This window comes from Pimephales promelas, chromosome 4 (genome assembly GCF_988280905.1).
Source record: "Pimephales promelas chromosome 4, fPimPro1.hap1.1, whole genome shotgun sequence".
NCBI lineage: Eukaryota > Metazoa > Chordata > Actinopteri > Cypriniformes > Leuciscidae > Pimephales > Pimephales promelas.
The window spans coordinates 26,843,239-26,868,098 of record NC_142772.1 but is presented as its reverse complement, the minus strand read 5'-3'; the positions used below and the strand labels follow the sequence as shown (position 1 = coordinate 26,868,098).

The 24,860-nt window shown below is 36.9% G+C and overlaps 1 protein-coding gene across 2 annotated transcripts in view; it reads right to left on the bottom strand.

Annotated features, from left to right (window-relative positions):
- Positions 1-24,860, bottom strand: part of pdzd2 (PDZ domain containing 2) — a 74,131-nt gene that overhangs the window by 14,305 nt on the left and 34,966 nt on the right. For both annotated transcript variants that reach the window (XM_039650092.2, XM_039650091.2), the window contains 10 exons: positions 20,472-20,946; positions 15,776-15,921; positions 10,235-10,367; positions 9,780-9,950; positions 4,373-4,469; positions 2,992-3,140; positions 2,061-2,180; positions 1,684-1,798; positions 1,518-1,591; positions 1,119-1,335 (listed from right to left, as the gene is read on the bottom strand). In XM_039650092.2, the coding sequence (XP_039506026.2) occupies positions 1,119-1,335; positions 1,518-1,591; positions 1,684-1,798; positions 2,061-2,180; positions 2,992-3,140; positions 4,373-4,469; positions 9,780-9,950; positions 10,235-10,367; positions 15,776-15,921; positions 20,472-20,946 (1,697 nt within the window). The remainder of the gene's footprint in view (positions 1-1,118; positions 1,336-1,517; positions 1,592-1,683; positions 1,799-2,060; positions 2,181-2,991; positions 3,141-4,372; positions 4,470-9,779; positions 9,951-10,234; positions 10,368-15,775; positions 15,922-20,471; positions 20,947-24,860) is intronic.

Genomic DNA, 24,860 nt, shown 5'->3' with positions numbered 1-24,860 from the left:
GGATTTCTGAGTCTTATTTATATCATTTATCCTGGTTAAAAAGTATTACAGATATCTTGACATAACAGGTGGGAAAGTGTTAATGGTTTCTCAGTTAGATCCAAAAAATGCTGAGGTAAAAGTACCCTATGAACCTAAAGGAAACCAAGCCCAGTGTCTTTAATTTAAAATACTTATATTTGCCTACAAACTGCAATAATATAATTCATGGCAGAGAAATATGTGGTGTCCCTGAACTGAATAAGTAACTCAAATAATGAGAAAGACGCTCCTTGGGTCTATTTATTAGCATGGCGATCCAAGAATAAGAGTTTTTTGGCAGGATGGTTTATTTGCACACATTGTGAGTGCTTGGCTTATACACACATTTATACTGATGCACAGGTGCATGTCTATTCGAATAAAAATAATGTTAAAATAATTCTATTTTCTTGGAATAAAAAATATTACGTGTCAATTTCAAATGGCAAGGAGTGTTGCAATAACGTTTTCCTATCAGTTTCAATGTTTTCTTCTCAAGATAAATAAAATGTAAAAATACAAAATGTACAAAAAAATGATATACACTATCGGTCTAGAGTTTGGGGTCACTAAGATTTTTTTTTTTATTTACATAAATTTTAAAATACATTAATTAAAATGTAATTTAGTGTCGTAATGGCAAATCTGAATTTTCAGCATCATTACTTCAGTCTTCAGTGTCACATGATCCTTCAGAAATCATATCATAATCATATGATAATTTGGTGCTCAAGAAACATTTATTATCATCATCAGTGTTGAAAACAGTTGTGCTGCTTAATACTTCTGTGTAAACCCTGATAGATTTTTTTTCAGGATTCATTGATAAAAAAAAAAGTTAAAAATGTATTTGAAATTTATTTTGTAAAAGTATATATATCTTTTCTGTCATGTTTGAGCAATTTAATGCATCTTTGTTAAAAAAAAAAAAAAGTATTATATTCTTTCCAGGAAAAAAAATCTTACTGAACCCCAAACTTTTGAAACTGCAACTTACTGCATTTGTTTTTATCAAAAAGACATGGTAAATGGACTGCATTTATATAGCGCTTTCACAGACCCAATGGCCACCAAAGTGCTTTACATTTTGATCATACCTTTGTTTAATGTAACCTCCATGATAATGCGATCCTTGGGACCAGGACCCCTACGAGAGTCCCCCTCTTCAAAGCTAGTAGGGACTGGAGTCCCACCACTGGCATTCGAGTTTGGAGAGCTGGATCTGCTGAGAAGGGTTGGCGTGGGACAGGGTGTAAGACTGGGGCTTCTCAGACGGGTCCTCACCGTTAGGGTAACTACCCCCTTCTTCAGTTGCTGAAAAGGAGGAAAAAGCCATCCATTAATGCTGGTTGGGATTAACACGTTAGATTTCCAAGGAATTGCCTTTCATAAAATTATTCATAGAAATGGGCCTGAGATGAAAAGTCTGGATCTAATTCTTCTCTGAGGATTCATGCACAGCTACAGGTGTTTCTGAGGATGACTGAGCAGTTTACCTTGAAGGTCTGAATGGCCTGCTGGTGCGTGAGCCCTTGGAGAGACTCTCCATTGACCTCCAATATCTCATCACCTGAAAAGTGGAGAAAAAAAAAACTAAAATCCTACCACCTGCTTTGATGACAATTGTTCCAAGTGTATTAGAGCTACTGTTTTGTGATCTACCTTCTTTCAGCCTCCCGTCTGCTGCAGCTGCTCCATTGGGGAAAATGGTCTTGACGAATATACCCATCCTCCCCCGGGCCGAATCCTGACCACCGACAATACTGAAGCCGAGACCCTAGACACATTCAAAGACACATCTCGATGAGCCTGGATTTACAATAGTACAGGTGTTGACGTATCTGGTAAATGTAACGGTCCTTGCACAGAGGTTTCATTGTCCATCTCTATATCCCATTCATTACAATTCACATCACAGAGTGAATCACCCCTAAATAAATAAAGACCAACAGGATCAAAGCAGTTTATATGTAAAGTGCTACATATGTGAACCCTCATGGTGACTGCATGTGTTGTCCTGGGTGCAGGGCCTCTCTCACCTTGCCCTGTCCTTTCATCAGGACAATGTTGGAGATTATGGATGGCTGTGCCAGTCGCCATGGAGACTCCACTTGAACAGTGCTCAGGGAACGGGCCGATTTCTTCACGATTTGATATTCCTGAAGAGGATGATGAAAGAGGTTATGAATAAACAATGAGATGATAAAATAAGCTTTATTTTTATTGTGTTTAACTGGTTACAAGGAAATAAGCAGCTACTGCCAGTAATCCGTTCCTATGAAATGCTTTGTTAAGGTTTTTCCTCATTCGTCACTTTGGATAAAAGCAACAGCAAAGAGAATGTAAATGTAAATACTGTTGTGCTAATGTTATTGTAAAGAAAAACAAACAAACTGAGACTAGATAAACTACACTATATTTAGGTTTATTACAGGGCTCTCTGGAACACACACACACTTTTCAATAATAACGCTAAATTGTGACTTTTGTGAATTTTTGAAATTGTGTATTTTGACTGTTGTCTCTTGGTAGCCCCCTCCATGCCCACCTAATTTATGATATATATTTATATATTTATATTTTACACAATATCTGATCATCCTATTAGGGTTTATTTTGCTAATATTTTAAGAAAAACTAAAATGTACATTGTCCCTTAACTTGAGTAAAGGACGAGACTACATAGCAGCACTAGTATAACAAAAGATGAAGCTCTGATGTAGGTTTAAACTATGCACACATCTTTCAATTTACTTTGGACAAGCATTGTAATTAGCACAGCTAAGGGAAACCTTCCACCCACATGTAAAGACTGGATGAGCTGTATTTGAAGTGGCCATGCAACATAATAATTTTAGTTTTGGGGCATCACAGAATGGAGCTGGAACCATGTACGATAGACTGTGAGGCATTCAAGGACTCCAAGAATCACGGTTTGAATAAGGCAATAAATCCAAACGAATCATCTACCTGTCGGATACCAACAGTATCCAGCTGCTGTGGGAGGGAATGTTTGCGTCCTCCTCGCACTGGCTTTTCTGCCACCTCACTTCCTGGATCACCATTTTCCACGATAAGCTCATCATCTTCGCCAACAGACTCCAGGCGGCTCCCTCCACCTAAACATAACGACATCAAGACATTAACTTGAAATGTAAACTCTTAATTCAGTCATTTATATTCACAGCGGGAGAAACTGATCTCCATGTCTGAATGTCTCTGCTGATTAACGAGCATAATTTTAAAAAAATCGATGTGAACTATTTCAGTACACCATGACCTGGTACCATAATCTATCTATCATAGTGGTGGGCGATTTGACTATTTTATAAGAAACTACTTTTCAAGCGAATCATAGAGATTGTGACCTTTTATGTAAAAATGTTAAACTGCAGCTATGATCCGCGCACTAGATGTCTGTGCGGACTAGCCAAATTATATCAAGTGTCTCTATCATGGGCTGTACCATGAATTTCGGCATCCATTGATTATTAAACCGTGAAAATTGAGATAAAATGATCATTGCCGCATACTTTTCCTTTTCTTTAAAACTGTATGCTTACGCCCCTCAAACTTAACTTACAAACCAGTTATATTATTTAACGGGATTGTCGTAAGATGCAGTCTACAGCGAGACATGCTTTATTTTAAAAAGAGTAAGCACATTATACTGTGAAAGAGACTGACCCCCACGTGCTTTCAGTGTGACGGAGTGGAACACGGACGAGAAAAGTGTACCTGGGGTTTTAGACGCGCACCTAAACTGTCAAATATAAACAAAAATGTGCCAAAATGTCTGTCTAGGTGAGTATTTACATAAAGACAGTAAGCTGTGTCTTAAGTGAATAAACAGTTGGGAAAGAAATCAGATGGGTGTCATTATATTAGATCTATGCATTCGGTTTTAAAGCATAATGCAAATACCTGCTGTTGAGTCATTAATGTTATAACTGACTAAATAACTTTAGCAGTTTTAAAATATATTTGATTCATATAGTGAAAACAATGCAGTTTTAATGTTTAATGACTATTTTGACAACTGATTGTATAATGCAATTACTGTGCTTTAAATTGTGTGAACCGATAAATCCATAGGCTTGTTCCAGATTGGATATTTTCAATAGTATATCTCAAAATTGGGAAGATCACGATTCAGATCACGGACCGTGATTGTTTGTTATAAGATTGTGATATGAAGTTATGGGAAGATCGCCCACCCCTAATCTATCATAAAGAAATTAGAATTGGTGGATCCACCCTTGGCCAGTATCCAATACAGTTTAATCTCATTACAAAGTTTTGATGCTCAGCACAGCAATGTTTAGACTTGATTCAACTGGACATGTTTAACCTTGGGATCTGCTACGGAACTTCATCGGTGTGGGGCTTCGGCATCCTTTGGGACCCTCAACCCTGCCACGTTCCTCCAGTCTGTCAAGATCTGTAAACTTAATGACAGAAGGCAGAAGGAATTAGGGAGAGAGAGACAGAAGACACCAGACTGCCCTTCAAATGAGGAACAGTGGCGCAAGCAATCGGAGTAATTCCTCTGTTTCATGTGACAATTCCTCTAAGCCATAAACATTTGATTGTCCTTCACTGTGCAGGACTGTAAGGAATGTTGCACACTCACGCTGGTGAATGCTTTCTTATTTTCACAGAGGGAGATCAAATCTCATGTGTACATGAAAGCCAATGCATTCATGGTGTCTACTTGGAGGTGTGGAACGGAAATGTGCCTTTGCTCAAGTGATCCACTATGAACCAATTAATCTGTTTACCCTAAACAGTACAGATTTGCAAAACTAATTTCAATACATATTCAATTATATAAATTTGCCATCTATTGCTTTAGATTTCTCCTTGTAGTTTCGGCAAAGTTTGATAAAAAAAAAAAAAAAAAAAAAAAAAAACACTACACTCCCATTCAAAAGTTTGGGGTCATTAAGGCTACATCTACACTAATCGTTTCAAAACGCTCTCAGTCCCCACTAGCTCTTTAAAGCGTAGTCCAAAAGTTTCTCATCCACACTTGAACGTCGGAAAAAATAAAATCACCATTTATTCATTGTGCATACGTAAACCCTCATAAAAGCTCACTGAGATAGACAGGACATAAGACATAATCAAGTTACCAAACAATTCTTCTGGCAGGATCATTTTATTCAGCCAAATATCCCACCATTCCCTGATGCGTCCAGGTCGCACTCACCATTATATGTTTAGTCTAAACACAACTGCTCTCACGCTTTGCCGCAGGACAGCAAATGGAAATTAATTTTTTGTTATCTTAGAACGACTGTGATATGAAGAGTGTCCAAAGTGACATATTTTAGCAACAGTGTGAAAGTGAATAGCACAAAACAGGCACAATAAACACAAATATCTATGGGTTCAATATGCGTCATCTGACTAAACTTTATACATTGTCGTTTTTAAATATCTCCGTTTGCACAGTCCACACTACAACGTGAAAATGGCATTTTCAAATATATCCACTTACTAGAGAGCGTTTTCCAAAAACTTCATTTTCATTGCTAAAAACGCAGTCTCAGTGTGGACGGAAGGCCAAAACAAAGAGAAAAAGATGCATTTTCAAGCGAAAACGTATTAGTTTGGACAAGACCTAAGACTTTTACTAAACATTTTCATTTATCACATAAAAACACTTATAATATTACAAAAGATTACCATTTCATCTAAAAGCTGTTTAGATTAAACTTTCAATTCAAAGAATCCTGATGATAAATGTACCACAGTTTCCACAAAAACACTAAGCAGGTGAGCTGATTTCAACATTAATCCTAATAATAAATAAATAATAAATAATAATAAATAATAAATGTTTCTTGCACAAATCATCATATTAAAATGATTTCTGAAGGGTCATGTGACACTAAAGCCAAAAAAAAACAGCTTTGCCATCACACCAATAAATGCCATTTTAAAATATATAAAAATATAATTTAAATTTAGTTATTAAAAAATATAATAATATTTTATATTTTATATATAAATATATTTTTAATAATATTACAGCACAGCCTTACTGAATAAAAGAGACAATTTTCAAAAAAAAACATCAAAAGATTTGACCAACCCAAAACTTTTGAACGGATGTTTTTGGCAGCCCAACATGTGCAAATGTAACGATAATTGATGCTATTTTTTCTTTCAATTAGCATGGGACTATTATGTCTATCTCTGGTTTTATATTGTAACCTCTAAAATCACTTTGCAGAAGAAAATTCTGGGTCAATTCAAAATGATCACTTATAACTATAAACATAAAATGCAATTAAGTCATTGTGTTAATTAACTGCAATTATATAGTTAACATTACATGTTCAGAAGTCTTTGTTAGCTACGACTGCAGATATTTAGGCCAGGAAAAATTTAGCATAATATAAGGTTAAATAAAGACTTAGGGTTTTTAAAATATTTTTAGTGCATTTATTTTTGTAATAGAGGTCAATGGCATTTGGAAGTAAGTTCTTGCACCACTTTAATACTGCACCTCCTTGGCTGTTGTGGAAAAAACAAACAAACAAAAAAAAACAAGCTTCAGTTTCACACAGCTCCTGTGTCCTGAAACAAGTTTGAACAGCAACATGTAGGGGAAGATACACTGCTCTCTTTTCAGGGATGCAGACAGAAAGCCCTTCTCTCCATTGTCAGATATGAGATCTGTCTCCTGCATGAACAAGCTAGACTGAGCTGTTGCAGGTGAGCCTATGGGCTTCCTCAAACCCCACACCTCCGTGCCTCACAGGACTCAACGTGACAGTCACAGCTGCGCTCTTCTTCCAGATCCTTCCCTTTCCTATTTTGTTGAAAATGTTTTTCCCCTCCCTCCCTTTGTCTCATCAAAACTACTGAGCCTGACACTTCAGAACAGATCTGGAGACACGCCTAACACTGTCAGCACTGAACGCCCACATATTAGCAACCGCTCATCGCCCTCTTCTGCTATGGCAGGGTGCTGAAAGGGAGTGTGAGAACAGTTTAGACAGGTGTTTGGATTCGGAATGGAAGACTGAAAGGGGAAAGCAAGCATATGGCAAACAGAAACATGAATTGGCCTAATTACACTCCCCTTTTTATTCCCTGTGTTGTAACTTATTAAAAGGGTCTCACACTTTTTAGACCAATGAACTTCCATTGCTTTGCCTTTTCCAGGCATACATTATTATTGAATAAGGATTTTTAAAAAAAAACATTTATCAAGATCACACTCACAAAAAAAGCCATTTCTGGATGGTGAATTATTTGAAAGCAGGCCATACTGAGGGGGACACAATTTGCTGGTCACTGATGCATAGTTGTTCTTGCATAATGCAACCAAAGCCATACACATACAGGTGTGAATGCTGCTGAGCTCTAGCACAATCCTGCAAAAGATGTCAATTTATGGATATTCTATCCGATCTGTCAGCTTGTTACTGGATGTAAATGATGCACTTTGTTATTAAAACAAGCAGATGTTGTAGTTGCTGTAATTTTCATAATCAGAATTTCCCATGACCTTTCAAGGTCTAGAAATGATAATCACAATTGTCCTTCTACATTTTCCAAATTATAACTAAATAGAAAGCCACAATGTATCACTTCAAAATCATAGGACCTATGAAAGATAACATCTGCAAAGTTAGAATAAAAACAAACATAGCACATGACAGGAAGTCCTTCTGTACCAGGTCAATAAATCATGGGAAACCATAATGTTTATTCCTCCTTCAGTCCCCATCAGTCTTTAAGAGCTCCCACTCGTCATTCAATAGACACTAAAGCCTGGAGGGAGAGGACAGCTCCCTAGAGAATAGAGAACACAGGATGAGAGGAAACTACAGGCTCCTTAAACCTCATCATCATGTCCCATAAGCCTTTATTTACAAGTATTCATCTTTTCAGCGGCGAATGGAAATCCTACTGATGTTTAACTAGGCTAAGATGGTCTTTGTCTAGCGACGCAAAGAATTTCCGTAGGGCTGGGCGATGTGGACAAACAAAAAATCTATTTTTTTCTCTTTGGATAAAAATATTTCATTCCCTGCAAAATGTTATCCAACAAACAATGTTCATTTTGAAGGCAATGAAAACAAATGTGAATATAACCATGTAGGCTATGTAATATATTATGTGAAAAAAAAAGAACTTAAAACTGAATTACATTGCAACAACATTACAATCAACAAACAAAAACAATGATTTTTAATTCACTGAGTTTAGTAAATATATTAGCCTACATTTGATTACCCCGCTTTACAGTTAATGCTATAATAAAAATACATTTTCTTGTAGGTTTAAAATTCAACGTATGGCATATTTAATGTCCAACAACAAATATTTTCGCGAAATGTATATTTTAGTCAGAATTATTCCACTCCGTCTGTTTGGCGTGTATGCGAACAGCGGCGCACGTTCACTGAAGTCTAGACTCGCTTGCATAAGATTCATCCACTCTTGATAGCGAAAAAGGAAATATTCGCATGACTTTCTAGCATTTACAAATGGAGATTATACCAGTGAAATGTAAGTTATGCACTAAGGAAAGCGCAAGCTCTCAAACGCATTAAACAGTACATCTGTCAGACAGAGGATCTAACAGATCAAGCCGCTTGAATTTAGACGCATTAACTAGATCTATCTACCTGACCATCTACGAATCCATCCATCCATCTTTCATCAAGTCATCAAGTCATGTACATGTAGTGCTATAAATTGAACTATACAGTAAATGTTGCTGTTGTTTGCTATTTTTAAGCTTAAACATTTTCACTATAAGTAAATTACTAATAGGCACTAGAACACCATAAAATAACATTGGTCAAAACTTTATTGTTCCACAGTAAAACAAAGCATGCATTAATGCCCCAGATTCACGGCTATGTTCAGCAGGAGCCGTGGAATGCTAATGTAATTAGACAGCAGGCGGGACGGTTTCTCTTTTTCATTTTTTTATTCCGAAAGCAAGATATGCAGTATAGATGCAGTGGGGGGGCGCGGCGGTGTATGACCCACTTTACTCTGCACCGCAGAACATCTCAACCAGAGCACCATGGGCGCGCGCTGCTCTACAAAACAGCCGCTCAAGAGTTTAACCCTAATACGTTGAGTTGTGTGGTCTTGTCAGTGTGCCACTGAAACGGCCCGGCATTAGCCTTGTTGTCATCACTGATCACCAAACCAGCGCAATGTCTCATTTTGTATTGATTAAACATTAACGCTTTGTGGCATTAGTGATTTGATGCGCGCCTGCTTGCGCAGAACAAATGAATAATTTGTTATCTGTGATGAAACAAACAAATGCTGATCCAATGGTTGCTTGGGTAAGCAGTGGCACTAATATTTTTCTGGCGAAACAACAGATAAAACCTCAAGAACATAAATGGGGGCCCTGGCTGGCACACAGATCAAACGACGTAAACAGATAAAGCAACTGTGCTATCTTTAAAGCTCTATATTCAATCACAACATGCTGCAGGTATTTTGATTTTCCTAAAAAATATATGGAAAAGCTTGTACTTATCAGACTATGGAGGTGCATGGAGGTGCTTTTTATCAAACACCGCAAAAAGGCGACAGTGAAAGTCTAACTCCACATACTCGCACTAACAAACATTTATTCTAAAAGCACTGAACATTTATCAACAAAGCAAACTTTTAATCATAAAAAACAGAAAACAGTCTGTCGTTCTGAGGGCAGCACCAGATGAAAGTGGCAGATAATCAGGCTGATAGGCGGCAAGCATACGTACCAAGTCCTGGGTGGGCAGTGAAAGACTGCTGGCCCTCACGTCCTCCATGTCCGGCTCCATATTCTCCTTCTCCTCCCCGGGGGAGGGAGAGGCGTCCGGACCTGAGCACGTGCTCACTAGGTCGGGCAAGCTGGTGGACGGGTACTTGTGGAAGTCCACTTCGGATTCATCCTGGGAAAGGAAGGAAGAGCAGCTGAAGAGAGCATGTTGTGTGCCGTTGAGCAGCCTGCGAGTATTTTTAACTTTATCTCGGAAAGCCGAGCGGCGAGCCCATCAGCGCTTCACTCTTCAATTTTTTAGCTGCTACAAGCATCTGCCTGTGACATCTTTATGTGCTTGAACAGCTGACACACTTTATACGAAGAACACATCAAGAACAGCTCATGATTTGTGTGTGAAGATGCCGTGCAGTGACACACACTTATTGACATACGCTAGTATAAGGCCAAACTCACCCTGCTGGCCACCACCAGCTGCACGAGTCCGGCAGTGGAGCGCAGGATGGCTACAGCCTCCTGGTGTGAGAGTCCAACAAGGGAATGGCCGTTTATCATAAGTAACTCATTGCCTGCCTTCAGACGGCCATCTCTGAAATCAAAAAAGAAGCAGAGAAACATGATCAGGGCATACCAAAAAACAAGCAGCATACACTCCTCACGTCACGTCGCAGCTATTTACAGTACGTGAAATGTTAGTTGGATGTTAATCAGGAATTGATTGGATCATTAGAAGAGGTTTCTATATGACAGGTAGCTTGATGACAACCAGAGAAAGTAAAAACCTGTGATTATTCCTGATGAAAGGCAGGGGTTTTCAAACTGGACTCTGTTGTAATTGTTGACTAAAACAAGTTAAAAAGAAATACTGAAATAAAGCTGAAAAAATACATAAATATTAAGTGAAAAGCAAGCAAAAAATACATTTTAAATACTAAAATTATGAAAAAATAAGATTTAAATTAGAGCTAAATATAATTTATATATACAAAAAAAAAAAAAAAAACAGATAAAAGTAGTTATTTGAAATGTTTAGGGGGAAAAAACACTTCTCTAATTAATCAATCACAACAAGTCCAGGAATGACAACATAATTCAAACTATCCTTGAAGCCCTTTTATCATGGGAAGAGAGCAGGAATTTTCCTGGAGCTTCAAAACTTTCTAAAATCATTTCTGGATCATCCACATGCAATATAACTATTTATTTAACTTGAAGGTGCAAATATCCAAATGATGCAATAGCTGTTGTGTTCAGGGTGAAATGAAACCATTTTCATCATGCTTTATCAAGAAAAAGCACAAAGCAGTATTCATTTCGTTGATGAATAATTTGTAATAAAAAACAGTTTTTGATGACAAAAACTATAATGGTAATCTATTGACCTGTCCTTCTCAACGTATAAGAACAAGACGAAAATATTAGGGAGGGACAATTTGCGAAGAAATTTTTTGTGTGGTAGGAAGGTTAGATGCGCATTGGTTAATGTTGCGGTTGGTTAATAGGATAAAATTGCTGCATGATTTATAAAACATTTAAAAATGTCAACATCTGTGAGAAAAAGAAAAACAGACATCCAGATAAATTTCACATTTGATGTCAGGAAAACAAGACCATTTACAGAACAACCTCAGCAAAAACATAAAGAAATTTACAGTACAAATACAGGGCTCAACAATAAGGACTGCACAATGGCCAGGGACAGTTGAAGGTTTTTAGTTTTAAACTATTCAAGTGAAATAAAACGCAAAAGAGAACTATCTCCCTCTCTGACAGCGTAAATGTGCTGAATTGAGTTTCCTTTCGCTTCATATTGCGCTTAAAAGGACACATACGTACACAACAACAATTTCTAACTGCCTGTTTTGGTGAGTGTTCATTTAAACTGAGTTGGTTATATCTTAAGTGAAAGTAAACAGTTGGGAGAAAATCAGATATGCATCAAATGAGCTGTGTGTTCTTAAAGTGACAGTATAGCGTCCTTATAAACCTACTGCCGTCCCTAATGTTAATTCAAACGACAAAACACAAAGAGAAAATCACTCACTGCTCTTGACTGAGTAACTTCAGTAGCTTTAATAAGGATTTATACAAAGAAGAATATGCACTATTTTACATTTGTATATTACAAATTTAAAAAAAAATTATATACTGAATACTACTCTAAGACCTACTTGACAAAATTAAAGCACAATTTATTTATTTTGTATCTTTGTTCAAATGTATGTATTTGTCTCTTATCTTATGTAGATATGATATCTTATGATATTTAGTCGACTAAAATTAGACTAACAGTTCAGATTACTAAAATATGACAAAAACTAAATGGCATTTTTAGGCAAAAGACTATGGCTAAACCTAAATCAAAATTCGCTGTCAAAATGAACATTGCCATAAAGACATCTCTGTCTCTGCTAAGTTCTTCCATTTCCAAATGTCTTCAGAAAGTTTAGATTGTTCCAGCCTGACCACTCAACTGAGGCTTCATTACGATGAACAGTGTGCAGTGAAGAGAGAAAGATTCAAAATCTGAAAGCCTCTCACTGGTCAAAATCCTCAGGGCTTCAGTCACAGATGAAGGAATCTGAGGTTATCTCAGTGTTAGTTGTTATATAAGAGCAGGAAACTTCATAACAACCCACATCATGCTGCACTGATGGACCTGAATCTGACCACCTCTTGTGCCACACTAAAAAGAAAGATTTGGAAAGCACCCAGTTTGACCAATATGCATGATTCATGTCTATAGGTTTCTAAGAAATGGCCCCCATTAAAACTATGTGGGAGGAAATGTAGAACTGGTAAATTATAACAATAAACCCTAGTGCTGGTCATACCAAAAATAGCCTGCTCTGACTGTAGGCACTGTATGAGGGGGAGCTGTGTATGTATTTTCCAACAGATCTGCATTGCAACAACTCATGAATTTGTATATCCTGTAATCAACTAATTTTTTCAGGTCCCAAGGCAAAGCCACAGGTGCTAATTTTCCCTAAACACATTTATTTAACTTTGCACATCATCTAAGGGGAGTAATTATTTATTTATTTATTTATTTTTTATTGTTTGAGACAGCAAGGGTTAATTTTAGCTTTTGGCTCATTACCATCAGGTTGTTGTGGTTCCCTGTAAACTTCGCCAAATTGTGCATTAATGAATCACAAAAGGAAGCAAGTCAGCAAATTCTCCAACATGTTACAGCTTAAAACACAGTTTAAGGGCCAATTCACATGTAGATGGGGAGGAAAATATTTCTGCAGTATTAAAAAAAGACCTCATAATTGTTTTTTGTGTGTTTGTATAAATTGAAGGGATATACAGTATCATGTTAGAATCCTATGCTGGCTCTGTCTAGCTTTGCTAAATGACAGCTATTTGCTTACATACCCCAGTACTGCAAAGCACTAGAGGTCAAAATCTCAAGAGACTCAGCGATATTTCACCAATACCTGGGTCATGATGTGATAATATCCAGTGTAGATTTATTCAAAATTCTAATTTTCCATCTCAAAATATAATAAAATAAAAATCTACACCACAGATTTTAGATCAATTCAAAAACGTTTCACACTGTTGTTAAAATATCATTATTACTGTTGTGATCCCAATATTTATTTTTAGTTTTTCAGTGTCTGTAAATATTGAATATTTAATTCTGCATGCTCATTTCACTTGCTTTCACTAATTTAATAACACCATTAATAATTGATCAGCACATCATCCATTATCGGCCATAACATGAAAATAATTATCAGCTTATTGTATTGGCCAGAATTTTCAGTAATTATATAACATTATGTTTTTATTACTGGTATTCTGTATTTTGGATTAGGGTAGGTTGGGACTTAACAATCTTACTTGACTTACTTTATTGGAGTAAAACAAATCAAGTGTACATTGACTTAATACATTGTAAATTTACTTACAGTAGTTATGTGTCCATCTAAAGTTGCAAATTTAACTTATGCGCAAAACTGGAATATCACATGAAACATTTGCGAATAAAGCACTGTTTCCATGGAGTGAGCTGAATAGTTCAAGAGCTGAATGCGTTACTTCCTGATAAACTGGCACTTATTATCATTTAGTAGAGGAAACCAATGTATATAATAATTTAGTATAATAAATTGATCAAACTGTCTTGCGTCTCAGAGGGCGCAGACCAAACACAATAAAGTTATCTTGCTTTCAGAGGCAGATGCTACTGCTTGGGAATGAAGTCATGTAAGACAGTTCTGTCAGGTAATTATAGCAAACCACTTTAACGACAGTCTTTTGCTCAGGCGTTTCAGAACACATTTGATAAATGTGTTTTTGTCATAGTCTGTTTTCTTATCGGAATTTTTTTTTCTTGAATTTATGCACATTTTAGCGTTTCCATTCAGAGTTCTGAAATATCCAAAAATGTGCATAAAAATAGGTGGATGTAAACATAGCTATTGACACATTATTTCCAAAAATATTCATGTAAATAAGATAACTAAAAGTGATGATTCTTTGGCATGTGAATATCACAGTATTGTGATGTAAAATGTTCTGAAATAATATTTTTCACTATCCCAACACATTGTTAAATTAGACAGAAGACATACACTCACCTAAAAGATTATTACCTGTTCAATTGCTCATTAATGCATTTATCTAATCAAATCACATGGCAGTTGCTTCAAAGCATTTAGGGGTGTGGTCCTGGTCAAGACAATCTCCTGAACTCCAAACTGAATGTCAAAAAGGGAAAGTAAGGTGATTTAAGCAATTTTGAGCGTGGCATGGTTGTTGTTTCCAGACGGGCCGGTCTGAGTATTTCACAATCTGCTCAGTTACTGGGATTTTCACACACAGCCATTTCTAGGGTTTACAAAGAATGGTGTGAAAAAGGGGAAAACATCCAGTTTGCGGCAGTCCTGTGGGCGAAAATGCCTTGTTGATGCTAGAGGTCAGAGGAGAATGAGCCAATGATTCAAGCTGATAAAAGAGCAACTTTGACTGAAATAACCACTCGTTGCAACCGAGGTATGCAGCAAACCATTTGTGAATCCACAACATGCATAACCTTGAGGCGGATGGGCTACAACAGCAGAAGACCCCACTGGGTACCACTCATCAAAATTGGACAGTTGAAGACTGGAAAAATGTTGTCTGGTCTGATGAGTCTCCATTTCTGTTGAGACATTCAGATGGTAGAGTCACATGAGAACATGGATCCATCATGCCTTGTTACCACTGTGCAGGCTGGTGGTGGTGGTGTAATGGTGTGAGGGATGTTTTCTTGGCACACTTTAGGCCCCTTAGTGCCAATCGGGCATTGTTTAAATGCCACTGCCTACCTGAGCATTGTTTCTGACCATGTCCATCCCTTTATGGCCACCATGTACGCATCCTCAGATGGCTACTTCCAGCAGGATTATGCACCACCATGTTACAAAACTCAAATCATTTCAAATTGGTTTCTTGAAAATGACAATGAGTTCACTGCTAAAATTGCCCCCCCACAGTCACCAGATGTGGTGGAACGGGATCTTTGTGTCCTGGATGTGCATCCCACAAATCTCCATCAACTGCAAGATGCTATCCTATCAATATGGGCCAACATTTCTAAAGAATGCTTTCAGCACCTTGTTGAATCAATGCCACGTAGAATTAAGGCAGTTTTGAAGGCGAAAGGAGGTATTAGTATGGTGCTCCTAATAATCTTTTAGGTGAGTGTATTGTTAATAGGACAGCAAACGCTAGCAGTATAGAGCATTATGACTATAACTACTGAATCCTCTGATACCTTGTGAACTGGTCATTATCGTACATATGGTAGTGTGACTGGATATTCTCTGTGCATCCATATAAGGGTGTCACAATGCCTTTGAAGATAAATTAGTATCGCAGAGGCCACTCAAGACTCTCTGACGCTTGCATATGTATGAGATGTCAATTGAGAAGTATCATCACGGCATCTACTGTTGCCAAGGCAGCAGCTGAAAACCTTTGCTAATGAAAGCCGTTTACCTCTGTGCAGCTCCTCCCTCCTCCACGTGGGCCACAATGATACCGTGAGGAGAGCGTTTGGACCCTCGACCGCCTGTGATCTGGATACCCAGTCCGTCTTGACCCTTCACCATGTGCATCTTCCAGATCTGGCTGCCCTCACAGGCCTGTAGATGAGAAGAGGGGAATATTCATCCGTATAACGGAACAATCGGGAGTATTACATAACATTAGATATGCCAAAACTCCTGTAGCAGCTGTTTTGTGGCTTTAACTTACATTACAGTTCTCAAACTCTTTCCCATTTTATACTGCATTTCATGCAAAACAAACAACAACTAATAATATTTGAACAGACCATTCAGCAAATTAAGACACATTATTGTTTATATATTTTCAGTAAAGTTTTTGTAAAGTTAAGCGTAAGAACTTTAGCATTTTCCATGCTTTTCTTTTTTCTTTTTTTATCCAGGCTTACTTCCACGTATGGAAAGGCCATTTATCAGAAGAAGGGAAACTTTAGGACCACATGCCATTTCTCTGTCTGAGCTGCACTACATCAATCACTATTACTGTTCATTAATGATGAATTCAAAAATAACTTCAGGTTCATTAAGTTCATTATTGACAGATACCAATCTTGCTAATATTTACTTTCTAGGTATTAGCTAAATATACTACCATACACAAGCCTGAAGTCAGAAAGATTTTTTGATTCTTTATTTCAGCAAGATCGCATTCAATTAATCAAAGTGACAGTAAAGCCTTTTACATTGTTGCAAAAGACTTCTATCTCAAATGAATGCTGATCTTTTGAGTTTTTGAGTCCATTCATCAAAGAAAGTTTCTTAAGCACCAAATCAGTATATTATAATGATTTGTGAAGAACACTAAAGACTAAAGTAATGACACTGAAAATGCAACTTTACCATCACTGGAATAAATGACATTTTCAAAATACACATTAATAATAATAATTTGCTATTTGAATTAAAATAGGCAAATTAAGAGTTAAATCATTTTTTTCAATAATAATCATGTTTCTAGCATGTTATATTAGGCAACAGTTCTTCTAACCCTAATTTTTGGAGCTTAGCTTTTCATTTCTTTAACAGCTATGTTGAAACTTGGAAGACACATCATGGCCATATTCCAGGATGACAACGACAAGATTCATCAGGCTCAAATTGTGAAAGAATGGTTGGGAGGGAGCATGGTAATCATTTTCACACATGAATTAGCACCTTTGAGTCAAGACCTTAAATTCATTGAAAGTCTTTGGGATGTGCTGGAGTTGACTTTATAGAAGACTTGACTCTTGTCAATATCATGACCAAAAATGTATGCACCACCTCTTGATTGAAATTACATCAAAACATTTATTTATCAATATTTGGTCAATATTTTGTATCCTACGTGGTTTCTTTAAGGCCGCGTGTCCACCAAAGCGTTTTTCCACGCGCCTGGCATACGTTTTCAATTGTTTTCGATGGGAGGCAGCGCCACGTTTTTTTAAACGCCATGAGCGTAACGAGGCGTTGAACTTTTTTTCACGCTGAAGCGCCCAGTGTTTTTTACTGGTTGCCGAGAGTTGAAAAATGTTCAACTTTGGATAAAACGCAGCACTCATCACTGTCACTTTTTACCCACTCGTCCAATCACAATGGAGGGGGCGGGACTAAACCACACTGACCAACTGTCACAACATTCTTTCTGTAGAGCTAACTGAACAAAATGGATGAAAAATTATTTTTTAGTATGAAACAAATTATCTGCAAAATCAGTTACAAGTAAACTGTGTATCATAGCAACGAAACGTCTCAACGGAAAAAAATGCTGCACTGCCAAAACGCTCTCAAGCGCCCAAAGCATGGTGTCTTCAGCAGACTGTCTGACGTTGTCAGCTGGCTAAAAACGCTTTGGTGGACACACTGCCTAAGAAATGAAAAGCTACACAATCCAAAAATGATGGTTATAAGAACTGTTGTTGTTAAACATTTGCCTTTTTAAATCCGATCAGCAACACTTTTTTGGCACTTTTTTATTTATTAAAATAGAAAACAGTTTATTTAGGTTGTAATAATATTTCACATTATTACTGTTTTAATGTATTTTTGATCAAATAAATGCAGCCTTGGTGAGCATAAGAGATTTCTTTTAAGAACATAAAAAGTACTAACCCAAAACTTTTGAAAAGGAGTGTATGTCTGAATATAAAGCCTAGATGGAGGGTTGCTGGAAGTTGAGTAACCTGCTTGGAAAAACTCATTATTTTTGCAATTCCGCTTGATGCCTCTTGTGGCGCAGAATGCACACTTTACCTTTAACACTCCTTCCCAAAATGACAGTTGGGTTAGCACACACCTCTGAACTACAAACATGCTGCAACTTGTTCACATTTCCTTTGAAATCTGTCTAGGAGAGGGGCATGTTCTCAAGGAAAGCCCGTCGGCGGGGTGAATCACCGACACGGGATCTCTCACTGAGATGGTCTGCTGCCTCTCTTTTCACGTTCTCACGCTTTTTCACTGTCAAAATAAGCTTACACATCCTCCCTGTGAAACATTCCTACACAACATGCTTGCACAAACACATTACTAATACTACTACTGTAACTGGTATAGTACTCTCACTGTATGTCTAGGAAACTTATTGTATCACATTTTGGAAAAGTGTATTTGAAAGGGAGCATGCCTACAAACTGTAATTAATGATACAGATAGATTATGTTTCCTGTCAACTGAGCTGTGAAGTCAGTTGTAACCAATTAGTCATCAGTGTTTACACAACTATAAAGATTCTTCAGATAAAAACACTATGACTTGTTCTTTGATATTGTGGTTTGTGAACTGCAACATAATGATTACATACACATTCTGGATGAGATATTGCAATGCTCTAAGATAATGTGACTAATTTCAGTGGCTTGATGAGTTAATGACAACTTTAAAATGATATTTGTTTTTCTTCTAAAACTGCCATGTTTTAACCATTTAGGTAATCCATTGAACATGGTGAAAATGAGAAGATTTTCTCTTAAAAAGTTATTTCTACCTAAATAAACATTTAAAAGTAACTTTCGTTAAATGTAACCTGATGTAGTCTGGTTAATATAACCCGCCTCACATGTTACATCATCCAAATAGCTAAACTTGAGGGTAAAATTGACCCTTCAGTTTCCTCATAATGCGATAGATGCAAGAGCTCCGATGGGACAATTGCTTATAGCTTTTGGTTTTGTCCTGAGATTTCAGAGTTTTGAAAGTACATATTTAGGTGGTACTCGAACATTTTTGTAGAAGATATCAGTCCAGATGTTGAATTAGGTCTGTTTGGATGTTCTGACCCTAGAAATTAGCATTGACGCATCCTCAACAATTGTCTCTTATGTTCAGTATGGGGATTGCTAAAAGGGTGATCTTGAAGAATTGGAGGTCCACTTTACCACCAAGTTTTTGTAAATGGCTGGCTGAGATAGTTGCTTTCCTCAAGCTCGAAAGGATTAATTTTGCCAAGATTGATGCTTGAATTTTTTTTTTTATATAAAATCTGGGGCCCTTTCTCAGGTATCTTTTTAAGAATTGTAAATCGGATTGAGCGCTTATGTTGTTGTTTGTTTAACATGTACTTTTATTTTATCTGGTGTGTGTTTGAGGTGTTCTCTTTGTGTCTGTTTATGTTCACTATACTTTTTGTATATGTATTATCTGATACTTTAATTTGACCTGTTTTCTGTACATATAATATATGGATATATATGTGGATATATATATATACAGTATATATATATATATATATATATATATATATATATATATATCCACCTCCAGCCCTTCAAAGAGCGTGTATTTGCAATGGGAAGTAAGAAAGTAAGTAACGGAAGTAAGGACACAGTTATACAATTAAGCATATTGAGTCAGTCCGTTGTCCTTTTATGTGGCTTTCCAAAAATGGCTTGTTGCAGAATCTCATGGAAACCGCACCTTGTCTGTCTTTGAAATCCTGTGTGATTGTTCAAAATCAGACACATGCAGCTTTTTTGGAAGATCCTTCCAAGCAGTTCTTTCAACCACTGTCACATGGATCCATCCAGAAGAACCCTTATGATTATATTGAGTGAGCCACTCAGTTTAAGGTCTCAAGACTCCACAATGCTGCAAGTAACACTAGCGGTCCCAATGGAGAATTAAATCGGTAACATATGCAGTTAACCGCACTGTGGGGTCCAAACTTCTAATTACACGATGAGCATCAACCAACCACTCTTTCATCCTCAAAGCAAAGTCAATGTTTGAATCTATGGACTTAAAGGGCGCTTCCAAAGATTTTAAAGTGCCCTCTTTTCTGTTTGCTTGCTTGTTTATTTAGCACATTTTTATGCTGACATTTTATGGCCATAATCTGTGTAACTTTCCATCAGACACAATAGACTTCAGACAGCTTGACTTTATAATAAAGAATGTATTATAATATGTACCATTTTATGATGTGTACTGTAATACGGCTAATGCTATATAATATCAAACATATATTTATGCATTTTAATCTAATATTTTTTATATATATAAATTGTAATTTTTTCATATTTCGTAATATAGAACACATTTTTTTAAAAGCCTTGCATGCATTCATTCAATTCAGGACTTAAAGTTATTTGAATAACCAATTCTAACAACTTCTATTAAAACAACAGTTTTCTTGCAGTTATATTTCTTACCTGACTGGAAGGTTCACTGCTTATTGACTCAGTTTTGTAGCGTGAGTGGGATCGGCTGGGCAGGGTGGCCGTGCTCCCAATCTTCAAGCGATTTGAAATCAACTCTGAGGAGCCAATGACCGGACAATCATCGGTCGGTGTGCCCTGAGGGGAGCTGCTCTCTGGGGATGTTGCCTCCATGGAGCTGTAGCCATTCTCATGCTCAAAGTCCCGACTATCTTTACTGTCTTTGCTGTCGCAAGTGAACGAGGAGCGGGAAATAACGCCAAATTTGCGGGTTCGTTTTCCGTTTTGCCCATTGTGTGTGGGGCTGCCAACAGGCTTGTCGGAGACATTGCGCCGGGGTTCTTTAGAAACGTCCACACAGTTACCCCCATTGTTGCCATTGCATGGAGGGAGAGGAGCTTTGCGTTTGATTCTTCGCAGCATGATCAGGTAGATGCAGCCTCCATTCCAGCACTGGTCCGCCAAGTAACTGTGGGGAAAAAAAAGAAAACAAACTGCTAAAACACATGATCACAATGTAAATTAACCCATTTGGTAACAAAATAAACACATTTTCTCATATTATTAGGAATTACGGAGCTGTCCATCAAGTCAAGCATTTACATATTATATACACTATAGTCAAATACGTTTATGAGTTTAGAGATCACACACAAATTACCCATTTTTTTGTGGAACACCAAAGGGGAATTTGTTTTTTTATATTTATCCACTCTTTTACATGTAATGAAAGCGAATGAAGACTGGAACTGCAAAGTTAAAAATAAAAATAATAATTAAAAGGTTGTCAAAACAACTTTGCACTTTATTCCAAATCTTCAGAAATCTTTATTTAGAAATGTTGACATCCACTGTAGCTCTTCCTGGTGCACTGCCTGCTGCTTGACGACAATAGTAATGGCTGCTGAACATTCAGCTTTTTTCCAGCACGGTCGGGAATACATTACATTTTCAAATATTCAGATATAAAACGGTTCTTTTAAATTTTTGTTAAAATTTTTTCAAAAAACAAAAACATATAAATCTTACCAACCCGAAAATTTTGAACGATAGGGTAAATCACCTTTTGTGTTCTTTAAAAGGTTATTTAATAAAATCATGTGAGTTTAGAACAACATGAGGGAGAGTAAATGAAAGAATGTTTTTTTGTGTGAGTGTGTGTGTGAACCATGCCTTTAAACTGTTTAATTCAGAGAGCAAACAAAGGACCTTCTAAATGTCATAATTAATGGTTATGGATTATCTGGGAATGTTTTAAATAAGGAAGGGCACGGATACAAAAAAATAAGTTCAGAGCACATTTTACACCATGTCTAGACAAGTCCAAAGACAGATATATGACAGAACAAACTGATATTTGGCACCTCAGGGACATGAGATCACTCTGTGTTAGCTGATGGAAATGAGAAGTTTAACTGCTAGCTGCAGAAAACACTTTAACAGGTTTATCATATATGACCTACATTTCAGCCCTTCTCTCACATGATTCTCATAAAGACTGCTTGCTTGGATTGACATATTTAGCTGTATACTGAACATTTTTGACAATCTCAGCTGGTTGTGACCTGAAATTATATTATACATTAACAAGTTGAAATGATCATAGTTAATCATTTCTCCTTGTTTTGCAAAGTTTGGTTTTAATGATGCAGGACTCCAGTCCAGACTAACTTTTCCACTGGTTGAACTGGTGCTACCAACTTTCTTAGTTGGTCGCACCTTTTTTTTTTTTTTGCTACATGCCATGGGATTAATCAATGCATGCTGATGAATAGTGGTTTTAATGGACCAAAGCTAGCAAAGGCTTTCTGGCTAGCATAAAAACCTGTAATATATTAATTATTATTGGCAAATTTGTGGATTTTCATAGATTTTGGACAGTAATTTTAATCTGTAATTTTAAGCATTTTACATTTGAATTATATCTATCTATCTATCTATCTATCTATCTATCTATCTATCTATCTATCTATCTATCTATCTATCTATCTATCTATCTATCTATCTATCTATCTATCTATCTATCATCATCTTTCTATCAGCATCATCTTTCTATCTTTTAAAAATCACTAAATATTCAAATGCATGCATTACATTTTAAAAGATTAGAGTATTTTAATAAGCTAATACAGATTTTTTGTTATCAAAGTTTATAGTTGTTTAAAATCAAAGTTTACAGAAATCTCACACTCCTTATACCTTCTGCATTTTATAATAATTTCCTTTTCTTCAGTCGAGCGATTACCCTCATCTAACCGCTGAAAAGACGTAGGAAGGGGTGATTCAGGATAAGTGAAAAACACAGTTTGGAAAATGGATTCATGATGTAGCCTACTCTTTCATTTTGAACATAAGTTACGGTCTGCAGCAGCTGACACAACGGCGTTCTGTTCGCACACTCCAGACATGGTGGTAAATAAATGACAGAATTGAATTTTTGGGTGTAATATCCCGTTAATGCATTAAAACAGGCCAATTAAAAAGTAGACAAACTTCAGAACAACCATAAGACATGTAATATTAGGTCAAAAGAGCACACACACCTTGAGTGACGTCAGGGTCCCTGGGTCAAATAAATGAACATGTCCTTCAATATTAGGGAAAAACTACATCCTGTGGCGCTCACATGTCTAATTAACTGTGGCTGAGTGATATGGGCCGGGGTGTGGACTTCCTATGACAATGTGCCCCTGACTAGCCATACTGACAGTGCTGATGTAACACACCAACAAAGCATTTGCTTACATCCCCTAAACAGCAAGCCAGACAATGGAGGAGATACTACTGAAAGAAACGAAAGAGAGGGGATTTTAGAGAGAAAGAGAGTGATTAAATGTGTCATGAATAGAACAACATAAATCAATACAAGTGTTTTTTTTTTATTTTTACAAACTGTCATCAACAGCAGTAAGCCTATATATTCAGTCTTATTATTATTCAGTCTCATATATTCAGTCACCCTTACAAGTCATAGAGAATAGCACAAAAATTAGTCTAATGCAGTCTTTATTCACGTGTGGTTGTTTGATGGTTGGCATTTTTATCCATTGTCATGCCATCAGTAAAATACCATGCTACAGTATATGCTACAGTTAATCACCCCTTTAAAGAATGTATGTTTCGTGACATACCTCACTTAAAGTGGTAGTCATGTAGCCTATATGACAACCTCTGAGTTTCATCTGTCAAAATGATGCATTCTGCACTCAGGCCAGCTGCTAATGACAGAGTGAGGTCAACAGAGTCTGTTGTTTAGATGATTACAGAGCATACTTCACCATCAAGATTAACAAGAGCTGTTTTCAAATAAACAAAATGCATGAAAGCTTCAGCTATGATCCTCTCTGGAGATCAGGATCAATGAGGTATGCAAATTCACTCACATTAGATCTCCTGGAACTAAAACATGCTGAAAGTACAGAAAGGACTGAAAACTGGCAAGTTAAAAATACAACAAACAAAGTGAGGAATGTTCAGGAAATGGCAAGTCGATGAAGATCACAATTCCCCAAAGAAGATCGAGGCAGAGTATTTCTGCAGTATCTGACAGCGTGCTTGCTTTTAAGATTCAGACGTTTTAAGGTAAGAAAGCACATCTGTGGAATTTGTTGGTTTGACAGCAGCTGTGGTCTCGCTTTTGTTCAATGGGAGAGAATGGACCTTCGGCCTCTACTATAGTGTTCCCTTTTTGTGGCGTTTCTTTCCCTCAGTCATCTAGCTAATAATGAAAAGTGTCTGACCTATTTCTGTCATGATCCGCTTTCCTAGAGCTTTCCTTTTCGATAAGAACAAAGTTTGCAATGTTGTGGAACTCGAGACAAAAATCGTCCCACATGAAAATCAACGGAGAAAAGGAGAAAATATTTTGACGTAACTCAACTGAATCTATCTTGGCACTAATCTTCCACATGCAAAATCCAAATCTGCTTTCCTAGATTCTGGTGATAGTCCCAATCTCAATGGCAGACTGGAAGAAATTACACTGCATTCCAAATGATTCAGATAGATGACACTTCGTCTGGCTCGGCTGTGTGCTTATAGCCCATAAAACCTTTAAAATACTACTGATGATTACTTTCCAGATCACATCTGGACAACTGACAAATGAAAAATTAAAGGATAATTTTTGGCTTCAGTATTCTTACATATTCGTGTACTCTCATAAGGGAACTCATCTTTGATCACCAAAATTACATTTTTAAATGTTTTTTCCTTGGAAAAAAAAAATCTTCAACCCTTAAAATAGTTTGAATGTACCTCTACACCCTTGCCTCATTTAGTCATGTCCCAACACTTACATTTTGCCAACAGAGGGGAAAAATATGAAAATATTTGAGAATATTTAAAGTCACGATAAAATGGGAGTAGTGACACCACTAACCT